Source organism: Solanum lycopersicum, chromosome 3, assembly GCF_036512215.1.
Source record: "Solanum lycopersicum chromosome 3, SLM_r2.1".
In the NCBI taxonomy this organism is placed as follows: Eukaryota; Viridiplantae; Streptophyta; class Magnoliopsida; order Solanales; family Solanaceae; genus Solanum; species Solanum lycopersicum.
In genome coordinates this window covers 65,688,434-65,707,395 of record NC_090802.1, presented here as the reverse complement: position 1 = coordinate 65,707,395, position 18,962 = coordinate 65,688,434, and the positions used below count along the sequence as shown (strand labels likewise).

The window sequence follows — 18,962 nt, the reverse complement described above, 5'->3', positions numbered from 1 at the left end:
TTATTGTCACGTATATGTATGTACATATATGTAATACACATGTTATGTTAATGGAGCGTTTTCAAAAATTTAATATTTCCAATTTGAAATACAAAAGTAAGGGAAATGGTGAGATTGGTGGAGGAAAGAGACAATAATGGATTAGCTAAGAATCACATTATTATCGATCATTAGGAGATGGTTTATATAATAAGACATTTTATTATCTGAATACGTCCAAAATATCGAAAAGGAAAAAACAACTTTTATTAGTATATATCCAATCTTTTAATCACAAAAAGGGGAAAGGTTAATAATTAAAGTAGGCAATAATTGTGGGAGAGAGACATTAATTAACAATTAAAGAATGTACACACCAAAAAGCTAATATTCCACAATGGAAAATACTTTAATTCAAAAGTTTAGGCAACTACCAAAACACGACAAAAAGTTTCGATCAGATTACTAATCTATCCATAATCCATCCCCTGCCAGCGACTAATTACCATTATTAAACCCCTAATTTTCAATATTGTATTAGCTAATTACAACGATAATAACGAGTTAGGAGTCAAAACGGCAAAAAAAAGTTACACAAATTTTTTAAAAGAGCAACAAAACTGAGTATGAAACCAAAAGAATGACATTTGTATGAAGTTGTTGATGGTGTTAAATTCTATGTATAAGACTCTTATTAGTATAAGTTCATAAGACTCACTCTGATATAAGCCTTATACATAGAATCTATAATATAGAGAAGATAAAACGTGCATATAAATTTTATTTCTACTTAATAGAAATAAAAATTTTACATCAATAAATTATTAATTCAAATAAATTATTTCAAAATAGTAGGTGGATGATAATTTGAAATAATAGTAGTACTAATAACGAAATAACAATGTTAAAAACTATATAACTAAGTCCACTTAAATTTATATCCACACATTTCATAAAAAAATATCAAAGAAACAATAGGCCCCACATATTGTCAAGTTTATAGTTGGTCGGTGTATTTGGTGGACCAAATCCTATTTGTCTCAGTACTCAGGCCACCATAATCTCTACTTATTTTTAATAATAATAATAAAAATAAAAATAATCATTATTTGGCCACATGTTTTTTTTTAATTATTTAATATTTTGTATTCTCAATTTATTGGTTTGATTAGCTTGCATTTTGCATCAATAAATCCAATAAAAGAGTAATATAAAGAGCCTATTATAAGTTATGGTCATTACAGCTGGAATTCAAGACCTAAGGGAAATAATTTCTATTAATGATTATGAGATCAAGTGAAATTTACGTTGAGTTAATTATGAAAATATTACTTCCAAAAATAGTAGTTCGTTTAGTTAAAACTTTTGCGGAGTAGGTCTAATTTGGAAGTAATCAAAGTGTTCTTAACGAATTTTCAGTTATTATAGTTATAATTCGAGACTTTAATTAAGAGTGAAGAGACTTTAGTAAAAATGAAAAATTATGCGTGATAATTGACTATGATTACAGGATCGGACCTAGAGTATGACCCTTCGGCAAAAAATTATACTGTATATTTAAGGTATTTTAAAAAAAATTATGTTTATATATTGATTTTGAATCCCCTGAATATAAAATTCGAGGTTGACGTAATGATTATGGATTTAAATCATTATTATCTTTTTTCGAGCTCCTTTAATGAAAATTCTGAATCACCTTCACCTCTTATAACATTCATTTATAATATATAAATATTTTTTATTTACCTAAAACACATAAAAAAAAATCACTTACTTTCTTTGAAAAAAAACATACTCGATGAAAGAACATTCTTCTTGGTACCAAACTCACCAACATGTTGAAAATACAGTAAAATTGATGAATACACTAAAATTAATTTTTCGAATATGCCTTGGATCCAAAAATCTTACCCATTATTGATGTATCACATGGATTGAGACATTTCCAAAAAAGCATATGACTGCCAGCTGGGATATTTAATATTCAATTTTAATATCATTAAAAATAAACATAAATGGATTGTTGGGTTAGCATTATAATTGCAAATCATGATTTCATAAATTAAATAATAAAAACTTATATTAAAAGTTAAATGTTATAATGTAAAATTTAGCTAATTGACCAACATATTAAAATTAATAAAAAAATTTAAAATTATAGAGAAAAACTATACCATAAATAAAAATTTCTAAACAACTGTATTATATTATGAAAATAGAAAATTTTTAATTTACAGATGTTCAAACTTTTACTCTAAAATGTAATAAACCAAATATGAAAAAAATTATAAACATTTACGATAACATTTTGATTTTTTTAGAAAAAATTACAATTGGCAAAACCCTAACAAACATAGATAGGCATTGACCGTTGTTACATTCTCATATCCCCCTATCTTGTTTTATGCTACAGTGAAAAATCTCATGAACTTCATTGATTAAACTTTATATTAAAAAATATTTGTACACTCCTACTACTACGTATACTACTTACTATATATATGTGACAAAGAAATGTCTATTTGTGTCATCCAAAAGCAATTTTTCTCTCTAAGGATCTATTATTAGTAGTGAATTAAATTATTATTTTTGTAGTAAAAATGGCTGGCGGCGTAGCTATTGGAAGTTTTAGTGATTCATTCAGCGTTGTCTCTCTTAAGTCCTATCTTGCCGAATTCATCTCCACACTCATCTTTGTCTTCGCCGGAGTTGGTTCCGCCATTGCTTACGGTTAATAACTCCGATCCGATCCCTCTTTTTCATTTTAATTGTTAACGAATTCTGCGGTTCCAAGTTTGATTTATTGCTTCTGACTCGGAATTATGCCCCGCATAATATGGTTAATGCTTATTTTGAATTCATATCAAATAGATTGATTCAGGTTTATAAGTTATACCAAAATCATATCCTTTTACTAGATCCGCTTCTGATCAAGTAATATATATTCTATTTTTGTGTATTTTTACTATTGATCGATGTATGAGAGATTTTAAATTTGGTATTGTTTGGATACAGGCAAGTTGACAACAAATGCTGCACTTGATCCGGCTGGGCTTGTAGCTATTGCAGTTTGCCATGGATTTGCTCTATTCGTAGCCGTTTCGATTTCCGCTAACATCTCCGGTGGTCATGTTAACCCTGCGGTCACCTGTGGATTAACCTTCGGCGGACATATTACCTTTATCACTGGCTCCTTCTACATGCTTGCTCAACTTACCGGCGCCGCTGTAGCTTGCTTCCTCCTCAAATTCGTCACCGGAGGATGTGTAAGTCCTTCAATTTTTACGACCGATTTTTATTTTGTTTTAGATTACTAATTTCACTTTTTACGACGATCTCAGGCTATTCCAACCCATGGAGTGGGAGCTGGTGTGAGCATACTAGAAGGACTCGTGATGGAAATAATAATCACATTTGGTTTAGTTTATACTGTGTTCGCAACCGCCGCTGACCCGAAGAAGGGTTCATTGGGCACAATTGCACCGATTGCAATTGGTCTCATTGTTGGAGCTAATATTTTGGCTGCCGGACCATTCTCCGGTGGATCAATGAACCCAGCTCGTTCATTTGGACCTGCAATGGTTAGTGGTAACTTTGAGGGTTTCTGGATCTACTGGATTGGTCCATTAGTTGGTGGTAGTTTGGCTGGTCTTATTTACACAAATGTGTTCATGACACAAGAACATGCTCCTTTATCCAATGAGTTCTAAATTGAATTTGTTTGAGTTTGATTTGTGGGTCTAAAAAAAAGCCCATTTGAATTTCGTTTTTTTTAAAAAAAAAAAAAAAGAGGGAAGAAAAAACAATATTTTTGTTATTTCTTTCTTTGTTTTTTTTTCCCCCAATTGTTGTATTGTTTTTCTAGTTCTTTGGTTTGCAGCTGTACATCCATTATCTTTTGGTGAGATGTTCTTGTTATGATGCTCTAATTTGATGAAATCATTCGCAATCATCCATTAATGCCTAGCTTTTTTATTTTTATTTTTTGTAATTTTAATATTGTCCATCTAGTTAAAAGTACTTAATATATAAATTTGATTAACGAAAAAATATACTAAATCAATGAACAAATAAATAAGATAACTATGAATATCAAACAAAAATAATAAATATGTGGATCATTTTTAACTTGCTTTCCAGAAAAGGAGAAAAAAAATCCTCTTTTTACTTGTAGCGATTAAAAAGGAAGATACTGATTAAAGTTTAATAATTTTTCATATGGTTTAGGGTAGTTATCTTAATAATTTAATGACTAAAATAACTACCCTAAAGTATTTATTATAAAAATAGGAAATTTTATTTTTGTGGTGCAAGACAAAAGTGTACTTCAAATCAATTTCCTTTCACGTTATAGTAATGTTGACTTTTTGGGTGAGTGTTTGGTGGTCTTGCCAGATACATATTACTATTCTTAACAATAATTCAAAATGTCGACGGCGGCTATTTATATAGTAAGAATTTTTTTTTCACTTCATTATTTTTTATATAATTATAATAAAGTTCTAATACATATTTAATTTTTTTTCTATTATTTATATATAATATATTTTATTATATTTATAATACCATTTCACATTTCATACCAAATAAATGTAATATATTTTTTAAAATAGTTATAATACATATCTATTGAATATATAAAATTTACTTTTGATACATATTACAAATTTAACATAATATTGTTATGTATCACTAAAATCAGTAATTATTTATTAAAATATTTTTCGACCAAAATATATGTTCTGATTTTCTCATTGAGAATAGGAAGACTTTTTGGGCCGTTGTCCAATTAACAACAGCACTTTTCATTCTCCTTGGGCCATCAGGAGCCCAGAGGAGTCTTCACTAATAAATCCATTTAGTGGGCTGGACTCTTCAAATTGAAGTTTTTGTATGATGGTGTTTTTTATGCTTATATAATTGATGGAAAAGCGTATATAAATTAAATTAAATGATATAATCACACTTTGATTTAGTTGTGTCCTGTAACAAACTGTTTCACAGTCATCTTTCTCTCTCAAACTCTCGCTCGCCACTTTTCCTCTCTTGCTCGCTCCCTCTCACTTTTATACTAACACAAGTGTGTAAAATGCATTTTTGTTTGTATAAAGTGAGAAAAAACTATATATATGCATATATTTTCATTCCCCTGTCTCTCCTCTCCCAGATCTCGCTCGCCTCTATCGCTTATACAAACAGAAACGGAATGTATATTTATGTTTTCTTTTGTATATGTATTGTGAATTATATATATTTATGTTTGCTACGGAGCACAATTATGCAAACTTTTCAATATCATACAAATATTAATTTTGTGTTTGTTATATGTGAAAGTTGCTCTATAATCAAGTTATCATTATCATTAGCACATTTTGCTTCACTTGATATTTGATATCGGCTTTAAATTCGACTAATAGTTTTCTCATAAAATTGGTATGAATAGTAAATTTCAGCTCATAAATTTGAAAAATAAGTTAGAATTTCGAATTTTAGCGTCTAGTAATTATATTTGAAACAAGGAGTAAATTATAAATTCCACCAATTTTATTTTGTTAAATGGATAGTAATGACCTGACCCAACTCAACCTGATAACATGCAATGGCAAGTGCAAAATCTTTCAGACATGGGCGGGGTTTTATGTTTGTGAACCTAAAACCCTGTGTGTGTACAAATAAAATGCCCCAAATCTCAAGCCTACGCCGCTTGTTCTCCTCCGCCAATCACCACGCACTTCTCACTTCCCCTTTAACCCCAAAACCTCCGCTTTCCCTTTCTCATCTCTTCAAAATCAAACAACCCCCATTTCTCCATACCCACACTCACAAGCCCTGTCGTCTTCTCTTCGCCGCATATTCAAGAAAAACCAAAAATATCGAACGACCCGGTTCGTTGAGCGGTTCAAGAAGGCGTAGTAGTAGCAGTAGTTCAAATAAGGAGAATAAAGGGAAGTCGGTAATGGAAGAAAGTAGTAGTAGTAGTGCGATTGCTGAGTCTGTTGGGTTTAATAAAAGAAGGGCTGAAGGTAAAGATAAGAATGATGGTCCCAGGAAAAACCTTCAACTCAAAGTTCGCAAACTCAACCCTGTTAATACTATTTCATACGTCCAGGTACTAAATTAGTAGTTGTTAATAAGTTTCCCCTTTTAATAAAGAAAGCATTTTTATTGAAGCTAACGAGAAAGGAATGTAAGACAAACTGTGTTAGTTGTTTGTTATGATCCTGGTTTGTTATGTGGTTGAATGAAGATGGTTTCCACGTTTGTTCTCGATGACGTAATGATGTATACTATTGCTGGCATTGAAGAAGATGCAGAAAAAAAATACAAAATGGTAGAAATGAAAAAACTTTGGTAGTTACGTTCCATAAGAACACTATGCTAGTGTCAGAGAGCTAACTAAGTTCAAAAAGATTTATAGTTCCCATGTTTATTTGGACGCGAAGTTGGTCCATGCAGTTATTGTGTAGGTCTAGTGAGTGGGTCGCAGGTGGATTGTTTTTACTGATATCTGATGTCGATAGGGAGGAAAAAATTATGTTTGTATGTTTTGAGGGAGCAAATGCTATGGATAGAGTTATAGGGTATGTTGGTGAGGAAAGTGTTTGATTTGGAACTTTTTCTGAATCATTTCTAGTTTTAGTTGGGTTTAAAAATTGATGACATGTGTAGTCCGGTAGGATAAGACAAGAGGATAGTGTTTTGGCAACTATAAGTGTAGTTTGAAGCAAGTGATATGGAGTAGGAGTGAGGACATTGATTGAAAATGGCTTCTTTTCTATGGGAAGTATTTTTCTTCAAGATTACATTTTTTAACACCTAAATATGTTTTCTTCAAGTAAAACATTTTTAGCAGAGGGATTCCAGTTCAATATTAAAACAAACAGTATAACACACTAACAGAATTCAGCATGGTGGTTATGTAATGTTAGTCCTAGAAAGTAACATAACATGAACTAGCAGCCCCAGTAAGGTCCTACCCCTATTTATAATTTTTTTTTGGGGTATATTTAAGGCAGATTTGACAATTTATTTTTGCATGAAGGGACTCTAAAGTTCCTATGATTATGGTCATATACTTGAACGCGCAAAGGTTTTGTCTGGTTGGATTGGAATCTTATTTCCCAAATTTATGATTATGTGAATCTAATAACTGATATTGTTCCTCTCTCACTTCCTCGCGAAGAAATTGAAAAGTCATTGACTTCTCTTCCTTTAAATTCTCACAGATCCTTGGGACTGGCATGGATACACAAGATACAACACCCTCAGTCCTTCTCTTCTTTGATAAACAGAGGTTTATTTTTAATGCTGGAGAAGTAAGTATGTTATATTGTCGAGTTCAAATCCAATGTGTATGCCATTTGGTTCCTCTACTGTTTCAGATGACACCAACAGGATAATTTGATCCTATTTGGGTGTTGTGTTTTTAGTCAAGATGTACATTTCATATTTTGGAACAGCCTCTCTACCCCACAAAGGTAGAGATAAGATCTGCGTATATCTTTCCCTCCCAAAACCCAAATTGTGGCCCTCGACAGACCCAACTTGTGGGATTACTGGGTATGTTGTTATAATGGCATTGAAACCTTAGGGCCTTTGTCTTATAGGAAGCAGAATACCTACCTGAATCTGAAAGTGGAGCTACTTATTAAGTTAATTTAATTCTTGCAAGGGTTCCTTGAGTTTTTGTAATTCTATTATTCTCATGACTAAATTACTGCATGGATATGATCCATAGGGACCAACTGGCTATTAGATTTTGTACAGGAAGAGATGATAAGACCACATGCAGCATATTTCAAGTTATGATGAATAGCAACTCATACTTTTTGTCTGGTATTAAGAATGTTTTTGGTTAAGTGTCTTTGACAAATTTCTAATGAGGAACTGTGCTTTTTAATGATGGTTAATTGGTCATCTACTTCCTGCATCACCATTATCCTAGTGGGTTTTCTTTCCACAATGTTGTTCTGCAGATTGTTTCCCATTCATATGCATTTATTGCTCTCTTTTGGTTCTTATTTCCTTTGTGATGAAACAGAAAAAATACAGTAAGACGTATTTCTTTGTATCTAAATCCGTTCTTCTGCTTCAGGGATTGCAACGCTTCTGCACAGAGCATAAAATTAAGCTATCAAAGGTATGGAACTATGGATATGTATAAACCGTTTGTTCGTAATCAGGTTTATAGTTCTGAACTGTTCTTTCAAGTATGATGTTGATCTTATTGTGGAAGATGTATATACATTTTTTTTCTTCGTTCTTCTTTCCCAGATTGATCACATATTTCTGTCGCGAGTCTGTTCAGAAACTGCCGGTGGACTCCCAGGTCTGTTTCTATAGCTTTTCTTATGGGTGACTAGATTAATCAATGCTGGAAAGATACAAGTGCTGGCTTAACGATTGCCAGAGGTTGTTTAAGAACCACTAAATATGTTAAATTCTTTTGCTTGCAGGTCTTTTATTGACTTTGGCTGGCATGGGAGAAGAAGGAATGTCTGTGAGTGTCAGATTAACTTGGTTTACTTGTATAATATCGATCAGATAATTGGCTGATGTAAATGATCTTAACAAAATGATACTGATTACAATTTTATTTTGAAGGTCAATGTATGGGGTCCTTCTGATCTCAAGTACTTGGTCAATGCAATGAAATCATTCATCCCAAATGCCGCCATGGTCCATGCACGTAGTTTTGGCCCACCTATTGATTCTTCGGGGGCTACTGATGAACTCTTTGTTCCTATTAACGATGAGGTTGTCAAAATATCTGCTGTTCTGTTGCGACCACGTTACTCAAAAGTGTCTAAGACGACAAAGGCAGGATCCTCTGAACTTGATGATTCACTAGTTGGTGAAAATCTTTCAGCAGAGAGGATGCAGTCCACAGCTGAATTTGCATTGAAGCCTGGGGATCTTGCTGTAGTGTATATCTGTGAGTTGCCTGAAATTAAGGGAAAGTTTGATCCCAAAAAGGCTGCTGCTCTTGGGTTGAGACTTGGCCCAAAATGCCGTGAATTGCAACTCGGGAATTCTGTACAGTCAGATCATCAAGACATCATGGTAAGAATAGGGATTATTATTTGCTGTTACTTCACTTTGTACTCATCTCATTATTTCAGTGAGCATTGTGCAGGTTCACCCTAGTGATGTATTGGGGCCTTCTGTTCCTGGTCCTATTGTACTCGTTGTTGACTGCCCAACACCGTCTCATCTGCAAGAATTGTCGTCTATACATTCTCTCACTCCGTATTACTCAGATCCATCCAAACAATCCAAGGAAATGTGCAAAGAAGTTGATTGTGTGATACACCTTAGTCCTGCTTCAGTAACGTGTACAACTGAATATCAGCAATGGATGTCAAGATTTGGTGAGGTGCAGCACGTCATGGCAGGACATCAGCTGTGAGTAACCTTAGAATGCTCTCTTCTTTTAAGGCTGATATACATCTTTCTGCTGTTTACATGTATTTCCTGCTTATGTATCAGCATGATTTTCTTGTACAAATCGCAGGAAGAATGTTGAGATTCCAATTCTGAAGTCTAGTGCAAGAATCGCCACAAGGCTGAACTACTTGTGCCCTCAATTCTTTCCTTCGCCTGGTTTTTGGTCTCTTCAGCAGTTAAAGAGCTTACCCTCAGTCTCTAAGGGTCCAAGTGAGGTACATTATATTGGAATTATGCTTGAATGGAAGATAAGTTTACTTTGGACAGAGAATTAATATTGGGGATGCTTGTTTAATTGGTAAATTATCTTTATTTTGTTTCTGCAGTTCTCTCTTCCAGCTTCATGTCAAGTTATTACGGCAGAGAACCTCCTCAAGGTGAGAGTTTATATATTTGATCCGATCGCCTTATTGGGTAGAGTTAGAATCTAGAAACTGTATGCCAAGTTTGGTTTTGTTTGGTTCGGAATGTATTTGAGCTTTTCTGTGGAATTGACTGCAATTTACCTCATGCGTTGTTTGACTTTGATGCTGGGTTGGACATCACTCAAAATGAACTACTATTTTGTGGAACAGTTCCATCTTCGCCCATATGCACAGCTTGGTTTAGACAGATCTGGTATTCCTGAAATTACTTCTCGGCCAAAAATCATAGAAGACTTAATTACAGAAATTCCTGAAATTGTGGATGCTTCTGAGCATATTACCCAACTGTTGCATCATGGTAACAACATTGCAAATGGAGGCAGCACGACATTGCAGGCCAACAATGTTGTGATAGAAGAGCCCTGGTTGCATGAAACTGCATTACCTAGTTGTTTGGAAGGTATAACAAGAGAGGATATGGAGATTGTTCTTCTTGGAACTGGTTCTTCCCAGCCTTCAAAATATCGAAATGTCACTTCCATTTTTATCAATCTTTTCTCAAAGGGAAGTATTCTGTTAGATTGTGGTGAAGGAACATTGGGACAGCTAAAAAGAAGGTAATATATAAGCTCATTGATATCAATTTTACATATGGTTTTTGTCTAACCGCAGTTTGAGGGATAATGTGCTGCTTGGTAAACAGATTTGGCATTGAAGGTGCTGATGAAGCTGTAAAAGGTCTAAGGTGCATTTGGATTTCTCATATTCATGCTGATCATCATACTGGTATTGCAAGAATACTTGCTCTCCGACGCGATTTACTTTATGAAACTCCTCATGAACCTTTAGTTGTTGTGGGACCACGACAGCTTAAGATATTCCTTGATGCATACCAAAAGCTTGAGGACCTAGATATGCAGTTCCTCGATTGTAGGCAAACTACAGAAGCTTCATTGAGGACTTCTGATTCAGGTGAAAACAAGGATGCTAATGGGAGTGTAGGTGTACAAAATGACCAAAAGAATGGTTCTAACTTATTTGCTAAAGGTAGCCGTATGGAGAGTTATTGGAAGAGGCCAGGCAGCCCAGCTGATGCATCTGCAGCATTCCCAGTGCTGGCAATGTTGAAGAGAATTCTGAGAGAAGCAGGATTGGAAGCACTGATCAGCTTTCCTGTTATTCATTGTCCACAAGCATATGGTGTTGTCCTGAAGGCGGCGGATAGGACTAACAGCACTGGGAAAAAGATACCGGGGTGGAAAATTGTTTACTCTGGCGACACGAGGCCTTGTCCAGAACTAGTTGCAGCGTCCCATGGGGCCACAGTTCTTATTCATGAGGCAAGTTGTGAAATGTCTTTATGGTTTTCCCCCTATTTGATTACACAATAAATCCTTCCAAGTTTTCAATAGAATCTTACAACATGCTATACTCTTGGCTTAACAATTCTCATAAAAATTTCAGTTGCCACATGTTCCCCATTTTAGCATATATAAAATTTTCGGGGTTTTAATGCAGGCTACCTTTGAAGATGGCATGGTGGAAGAAGCCATAGCGAGAAATCACAGCACAACACAGGAAGCTATTGAAGTAGGGGACGCTGCTGGAGCATATCGAATCATCCTCACTCATTTCAGTCAAAGATACCCTAAAATTCCAGTTTTTGACGAAACACACATGCACAAAACAAGCATTGCTTTTGATATGATGAGTGTTAACTTAGCAGACCTACCCATGCTTCCAAGAGTTCTTCCATATCTTAAACTGCTATTTCGTGATGAAATGATTGTTGATGAATCTGATAATGTAAATGTTGCTACAGCAGCAGCTATTTGAGTTACTGAATAACACACACTGATCAATTTCTTTCTATTCATTTATACGCAGGAGTTAAATCACAGTGAAATCAACATGCTAAGGTGTTCTTGTTCTCTTTTAAGTTTTCTGCTCTCACTATTCAATAGTATTTAATAATATGTAATTATCTAGATTTTTCAAACTTTAGTATTATTGAATAATTACTTTTAATAAATTAAACAAATAAAAATAAATAGAATAACATTTAAAAGAATATCGATAGCTGAACTTTAAGATCGCAGAATTTTTTTTTTCAAATTTACACTCTTTAAAACCTAATAATAGGACAAGTACTTAAACATTGTATTAAATAATAAATAGTATTACTTGACGAAAAATAAAATCTAAATTATTTGCCAAAGTTTGAAAAGCACCAGCACAAGAACACCACAGTAAACGCAGAAGCTGCCGCCAAATACTCAATTCAGAGGTGAATTTATATTATCACTGCCGAAAAATTATGGGGTTTTTAAGCTCTTCACTGACTTATGCTTTGAGCCGCCGCCATGAGAAGAAGAAGAACAAGATAACCCCTCAGACTGGGCTCAAATTGAAGTGCTGAGGTGAACTGTTCCTATCTTTTTCAGTTTGGGTGTCCTGTTCAATCGATTTCAACTTTAATATTCATTCTTGTGGGTTCAAGATTTTTGAATTTCGGATTAGAGAGCTTACAAACCATTGGAGCTTGTGTGGGGGTCAAATATTATCTTTTTTGTTTGATGGGTGTTGAGATTTTGAATAAAGGTGCAAACTTTACTCAAAGAAAAAGAAAAAATGTAAGATTTTTCTTGGTGATAATGTAGACTTTGTATAATTGTTGAGAAGTTTTCTTCTATGGGTCTAGGTTTGTTACCAAGAAAGTCCTTTAGCTTGTTATTCAAGCATTTACATAAATTGGGCTTCTTTAAGGAGCAGAGAAGCCTTTGTAGGAAGTACTATCACGGTGCTTCTTCTTCATTACCCTTGTTGTATGATTCTGATAAAGCTGTTATACCAACAAGGAATTCACTTAACTGGAAAGGTCGCAAGGTGTATTCAGTTGTAGTTAGAGTATGCAAGTCTTTGAGTTGGAAAGTTGTGAGAGAGATTTCTTTTGTGGAATCTCTGGCAAAGTATGGCTTGTATCATTCAATAAATGGCTATAGAATGATAATACATACATTTGCCTTTGCTGGAATGGATATGGAAGTGCACACACTTCTTAAAGAAATGATTTTCTACTTGCAGAATGCTGGTTTTGACTTATTGAAGGTGATGCATCTTGTTATGCATTCAACTAATAATACTACACCTTCAATTCTTGTAGCTGATGAACTCATCAAGGTATTTGCTGCAAATAAACTGTTTGATTATGCTATTGATGTCATTAATCAGGTTAGGGAAATCGGGCTTCAACCAAGTATTTATTCATGTAATTACCTACTAAATTGCTTGGCAGTAGCTAATCAAGGGGAGAATCTTGCTAGACTGTTTGAAACAATGAAGAACTTTGGACCCTCACCTGATGTGATGACATACGCAATCATGATGAACTTCTACTGTGAAAATTATCCAGGCACACAGAAGGTATCTATAAAAGAAGCCTATAAGATTCTGAAAGAAAAGCGGGAAAAAGAGATCAGTCTTTCCGCTGCAACATATAGTGTATGGCTCCATGGACTCTGTAGAATTGGATGTCCTGATGTTGCTTTGAAATTCATTCGGAAACTGAGGTATGAGAACCAATCTTTGAATTCTTATTGCTACAATGCTATCATTCATGGATTTTTTGCTGAAGGCGAAGTAAGTAAAGCTATAAGTGTTTTTGATGAGATGAGTAATTCTGGAATTACACCAGATATATGTAGCTATAGCATTCTTGTCAGTTGGTTTGGCAAATTCGGGATTATTGATGGAGATTTATGTTCTATTCAAGGTATGCAAGATAGTAACATCAAGCCTACCCCAATTAACTATAACTCAATTCTTCAGGGTTTGTGCGCAGCTGGAGCAGCAAAAATTGCAAAGGATTGTTTTCATTACCTTAAAAATTCTGGGTGCAAAGTTGACCAAACAGCTTACAACATTTTAATTACTGAATTTTGTGCTCAAGGAGATCTTAATTCAGCTGATGAGCTACTGGAGGAGATGATCAGCAATGACTTGGCTCCAGATGCTTCAACTTGTTTGAAATTGATTCGTGCTTCCTGCGACATGGGGTCTGTTGATAAAGCATTGAAGTACAGGATTATGATGGTACAAAAAGATTACCTGTCTGATACCATTACCTGCAATTTTATTGTTAAGCAGTACTGTACTGATGGGCTTGTGATGGAAGCCTTGCACCTGATAGATGAAATGGTGGATCGAGGAATCATCCCCAATTTGTTTACCTATGATGTAATTGTTCAGCAGTTGTGCAAAGATATAAATACAAAGAAGGCATTGGAGTTAATCACGGTAATGCTTAAGAGGGACATGTTTCCCAATGTTACAATTCTTAATACTCTTCTTGATGGATTTGTTAAAGAGTCCCATTTTAACAAGGCTAGTTTGCTTTATATGGGAATGCTTAAACTTGAGATGACTCCTAACATCATCACATACACAATTCTTATTGACATGCTATGCAAGCGGGGGGAAGTGAAAAAATCTGCAAGACAGATAAAAGTGATACAGGCCCACAAACTATTCATGAAAATGGTCAGGGAGGGTATGAGTCCAGATAACATCTGTTACACCTCCATGATTTCTGGCTTTTGTGAAATTAAAGACATGAGCATGGCTTGTGCTTTGCTCCTTGACATGCAAAAAAGAGAAGTCTTGCCTACTGTTGGTACTTATACTTGCCTCATTGATGCATTTTGCAAGTTAGATCAGATGGATGAGGCGAAGAGGTTGTTCAGAATGATGGTAAGACAGAACATCTCTCCTGATGTCTATATTTACAATTGCTTCATCGATAAATATTCCAAGTTACGTCGAATGGATGAGGCCCAGAGGTTGTTTGATAGAATCAGAGAAACAAACATCTCTCCTGATTTAGTCACTTATAGAATAATGATCAAGGGATATAAGCTGGTCAAAAATTTTGATCTAGCTTATGACATGACTGATGAGATGCACAGAGTGTTTAACATTCCTCAGAATGCATTGTTAGAGTTAAATATGGTTAGAGAGGATTCATATAGTCGATCCCAACTTGTTTGAGATTAAAGCACTTTCTTGAAAAGTTTGTACATGTAATCATTTTTGTGTATTTGTTTTGTTGTTTCTATGGAATGTTTTCTTGAGTGAAGAACATGTCTCTGTTACTTTTTGTTATTCAAACTTCATAGTGAACTTACAGTCAGCTGCTGTTACAATCTTACATTTGAAAGTTGAGAACATGAATTATCACTTATCAGTACATCACAGATAACTAATAAAGTTAATTTTGCTCCATTGATCAATAAAATATTTAGTGTTAGTACTGATATTTTCTTCAGATTAATACTACAAGAACAACGTATTTAGCGTAATTTAAAAAAGTAGAGTATAAGCAAATCGTAGCCCTATTTTGGGAGGTAGAAAGAACTTAGCACGACAACATTCAACTACTTAATTAGTTCAATGAAACAAGCAAATTAGTATTGAGAAATGGATTCAACAGACCCACGGCGCGTACATGCGAGAGCCATCACAACAGGCGCCGCAAAAGCTAACCGTGCAGTGCTAAACAACATCATAACTCTCTACTCCAAATCCGATCTCCGATCAGACGCCGCCCGTGTTTTCCGGTCAATTCCATCACCCAATGTCGTTTCATGGACAGCCCTCACATCAGCATTCTCCAACTCACCGCTTTCCTTTCATCATTTCATTTCCATGCTCCGTCACCCTTCAAGAATCTTACCCAATAGCCATACTTTAACGTCCCTTCTCAAAACATGCGCCACTCTTCCTTCACTCACCTTCGGGGCACAACTTCATTCCCTTGCTGTCAAATTGGGTTTCTCTTCAGAGCTGTTTACGGCGTCAGCTCTTGTGTCATTGTATTTTAAAACTGGGTTGTCGAATAATGCGAAGAAGGTGTTTGATGAAATGTCTGTGAGAGACGAGGTTTGTTTCTCGTCGGTTATTGTTGGGTTTGCTCAGAATTATAAGCCTATTGATGCTTTGTCGTGTTTTATTGAAATGAGGAGGAGTGGTATGGCATCTACTATGGTTAGTGTTTCTGGGGCTTTGCGGGCGGGTTCTGACATGGCTATGCTTGAACAATGTAGGATTATTCATGGGCATGCGATGGTAACAGGGCTTAATTTGAATGTCATTGTAGGCAGTGCATTGATTGATGGGTATGGGAAATGTGGGCTTGTAGGGAACGCTCGTGGAGTGTTTGATGAGCTAGAAATGGAACTCAATATTGTCGGGTGGAATGCCATGATGGCAGGGCATGCTCAACAAGGGGAACATGGAAATGTCATAGAGCTTTTTACTTTAATGGAAGAACGGGGAATGGTACCGGATGAGTACAGTTTCTTAGCTACTTTGACTGCATTTTACAATGCAGGTTTAGTTGAAGAGACTGAGATATGGTTCAAGAGGATGACTGAAGATTACAATTTGGAGCCGTGTCTTGAGCACTATACGTGTTTGGTGGGTGCATTGGGAAAAGCAGGACGTCTGGAGGAGGCAGAGCGAATTGCTTTAACCATGCCTTTTAAGCCAGATGCAGCTTTATGGCGAGTATTATTGTCTAAATGTGCATATCACGTGAATATGGATATTGCTTGGAGGATGAGTGATAGGTTGTTGGAGATTAACCCAATGGATGATTCAGCTTATGTAATTTTGGCTAATGCTTATGCAAGTGCAGGTAGGTGGGATGAGGTGAGGGAGGTGTGGAAGAGAATGAAGGATAAGAAAGTGAGGAAGGAAGGTGGGAAGAGTTGGATTGAAGCGCTGGGAGAGGTTCATATGTTTTTAGCTGGTGATAGGAGGCATGAGAGAACCGATGAGATTTATGCCAAGTTAACAGAGTTAATGGAGGAGATTGAGAAACTGGGCTATGTGCCCGTATGGACTGAAATGTTGCATGAAGTAGAAGAGAAGGAGAAGAAGAAATCACTTTGGCATCACAGTGAGAAGCTGGCATTGGCATTTGGATTGTTGAATGGAACAGCACCACCTGGTAAAGCTTTGCGGATTGTGAAGAATTTGAGAATTTGCAGGGATTGTCACGAGGCGTTTAAGTATATTAGTAGACTTGTTGAGAGAGAGATTATAGTGCGGGATGTAAATAGATACCATAAGTTCCTGAATGGAAGCTGCAATTGTGGAGATCAATGGTAAGATATTGAGAAGAAATCTGAGTAAGGATAGAAGAAGACCTCCAACTGACGTCTTCTTAGCTTTCTCTTGCACAAAGATCTTTGCCTTTTGTTGTTGATTTGTTAACTGACAAAGCCATTTATTGAAAACCTTAAGAGTCTGCTAGCACTCAACTCCTCAGTTGAACTGAAGTTGCGGTCTCAAATAATTCAAGGTGTATACTGTATCCTTTCCTACATTCTTTTCAACTTTCAAAATGCTGGTATTGACTTGCATAATGTAAGCCGTCTTGCTTTGCAGACTTTATTCACCTAATAATGGTGCAAGATCAAATCTTGTTGCTGATGTATTAACAAAGGCGTTTACTGCTAGAACATGCTATTGACATTGTTGAGCAGGCCAAAGAAATTGGACTTGAAACAGAGTATTTATTCATGTAATATCTTAGTGAAATACTTGGCAGAAACAAGCCAGAGGAAGAATGATGGAACTCTTCAAGCAGTAAGGAACTCTGGACCATCACCTAATGTAAGGACATTCACAAACATGATGCACTTCTCTGCAGAAACCATCCAGGGCAACAGGAGGTGGATTTAAAAGAATACGAGATTCTGAATACATATCTCCAAAAGTTCTAGAGGAGATTGAACATGAAAGAGAGATGCTCCGTTTAGCTGACAGATTGGGCGGGGAAATGAACCAAATGAAACTCTCAGGGTCGTCTGGTAGGCTGCATTAAAAGAAATAGTCCATGGATTATGTAAGGTATTATTTAGTACTATGTTTAGTAGAAATTTGAGCCTATGTATAACTAATTCATAGATTAGTTATACCTCCAACATGGTATTATAGGATGTATTACTAATACCTTCCATTTGGAGGTATTAGCTCTAATACCATGAGACTATTCTAGGTAAAGACAAAAATACCCCTCAAATCCTTTTAATATTTTTTTTTGATTTTATATTTTATATTTATATTGATAAAGTTATTTAAATAAATTAGCTTACAAATTTTATTATTTAGATATAATTTTTTGTTTCTAAAATATGAATTACTTAATCTATTTATTATTAATATAAAATATTATAATCCGACTAATATGTTAATGTTGATGTATGAATTTAAGAACAATTCATAAGTAAAATATTGTCTTTTAATAAAAGTTCATTAAACATTACACAAGTAGTCTAAAACAAGAGTGTGTGTATATATACACACACATCTCGAGTATAAAAATAGTTTAATTTATTTTTCTTTATTTATTTTATATTTTTATTTTATTTTATGATAAAGAGTTTTTTAAAATTTATTGGTACAAGTTCAATAAATCTTCTCTATAATTATTATAATTGTGTGACCTTTTGAGTTATTAACTCTAATTTATTAAGATGACAATTATTACTCTCAAATAATGTAAGTGAGAAAAAATAGTGAACATGACAATAAAAATTTTATTCTCCTAACTAGTTAAAAATGTTATAAAAAAAATAATATTCTCCGTTGATTATCTATTTTGGCTCAATTATATGAAATAAAAAATTTCATAATAACTCTCGGGTATAATTGGAAAGTTTTCTTTTTAAAACTTTTAAATCACACACAAAATTAGATAAGAAACAATGAACCAAACACTTGATAAAAATAATCCCTGCATTACTAATCCCCACATTGCTAATCCCTGCATTATTCATTTTTTTGTACCAAACGACCCCTCAATGACCAAGAATCAGTTTGAGGAGAAAAATTTCGCTATTAGACAAGGAAAGATATCAAGAAACCAAGCCAACAATCTCTGCCAGAGACAACAGTTCAAGCCTAGGTAGACAGAGTTATCCGGTAACTATGCTAGTGGGAGATGGCAGGTAACATCATCGAAGTAGTCAAAATGCACGCAAGCTGATCCATACACAATTAAAAAAAAAGAGAGGGTGAACTGTTCGTGAGTCTACTTTTAGTTGTTTTCTGCTTTTGCATTTACCAACAGGTTAGATTCGTGTAATTTAACATTATAATTTGCTT

At 34.8% G+C, this 18,962-nt stretch overlaps 4 protein-coding genes across 4 annotated transcripts; all 4 read left to right on the top strand.

Annotated features, from left to right (window-relative positions):
* Window positions 1-2,503: 2,503 nt before the first annotated feature.
* On the top strand, window positions 2,504-3,943 carry TIP2-2 (tonoplast intrinsic protein 2.2). The gene is made up of 3 exons (NM_001287367.2): window positions 2,504-2,709; window positions 2,995-3,245; window positions 3,321-3,943. The coding sequence occupies exons 1-3, from the start codon at window positions 2,580-2,582 to the stop codon at window positions 3,687-3,689; spliced, it is 750 nt and encodes a 249-aa protein (NP_001274296.1). The 5' UTR covers window positions 2,504-2,579; the 3' UTR covers window positions 3,690-3,943.
* A 1,352-nt stretch (window positions 3,944-5,295) lies between these two features.
* LOC101243871 (tRNase Z TRZ3, mitochondrial) lies at window positions 5,296-11,701 on the top strand. The gene is made up of 12 exons (XM_004235642.4): window positions 5,296-6,088; window positions 7,206-7,295; window positions 8,075-8,119; window positions 8,254-8,308; window positions 8,436-8,479; window positions 8,584-9,042; window positions 9,116-9,384; window positions 9,494-9,641; window positions 9,753-9,803; window positions 10,002-10,408; window positions 10,495-11,131; window positions 11,310-11,701. The coding sequence occupies exons 1-12, from the start codon at window positions 5,579-5,581 to the stop codon at window positions 11,625-11,627; spliced, it is 3,033 nt and encodes a 1,010-aa protein (XP_004235690.3). The 5' UTR covers window positions 5,296-5,578; the 3' UTR covers window positions 11,628-11,701.
* A 781-nt stretch (window positions 11,702-12,482) lies between these two features.
* LOC101260922 (pentatricopeptide repeat-containing protein At1g63330-like) lies at window positions 12,483-14,837 on the top strand. The gene has a single exon (XM_010320249.4). The coding sequence runs from the start codon at window positions 12,483-12,485 to the stop codon at window positions 14,835-14,837; it is 2,355 nt and encodes a 784-aa protein (XP_010318551.2).
* A 165-nt stretch (window positions 14,838-15,002) lies between these two features.
* LOC101261216 (putative pentatricopeptide repeat-containing protein At5g52630) lies at window positions 15,003-17,941 on the top strand. Its single transcript, XM_010320250.4, has 2 exons — window positions 15,003-17,154; window positions 17,241-17,941. Exon 1 carries the CDS (start codon window positions 15,267-15,269, stop codon window positions 16,959-16,961), a length of 1,695 nt encoding a protein of 564 aa, XP_010318552.1. The 5' UTR covers window positions 15,003-15,266; the 3' UTR covers window positions 16,962-17,154; window positions 17,241-17,941.
* Window positions 17,942-18,962: the final 1,021 nt, after the last annotated feature.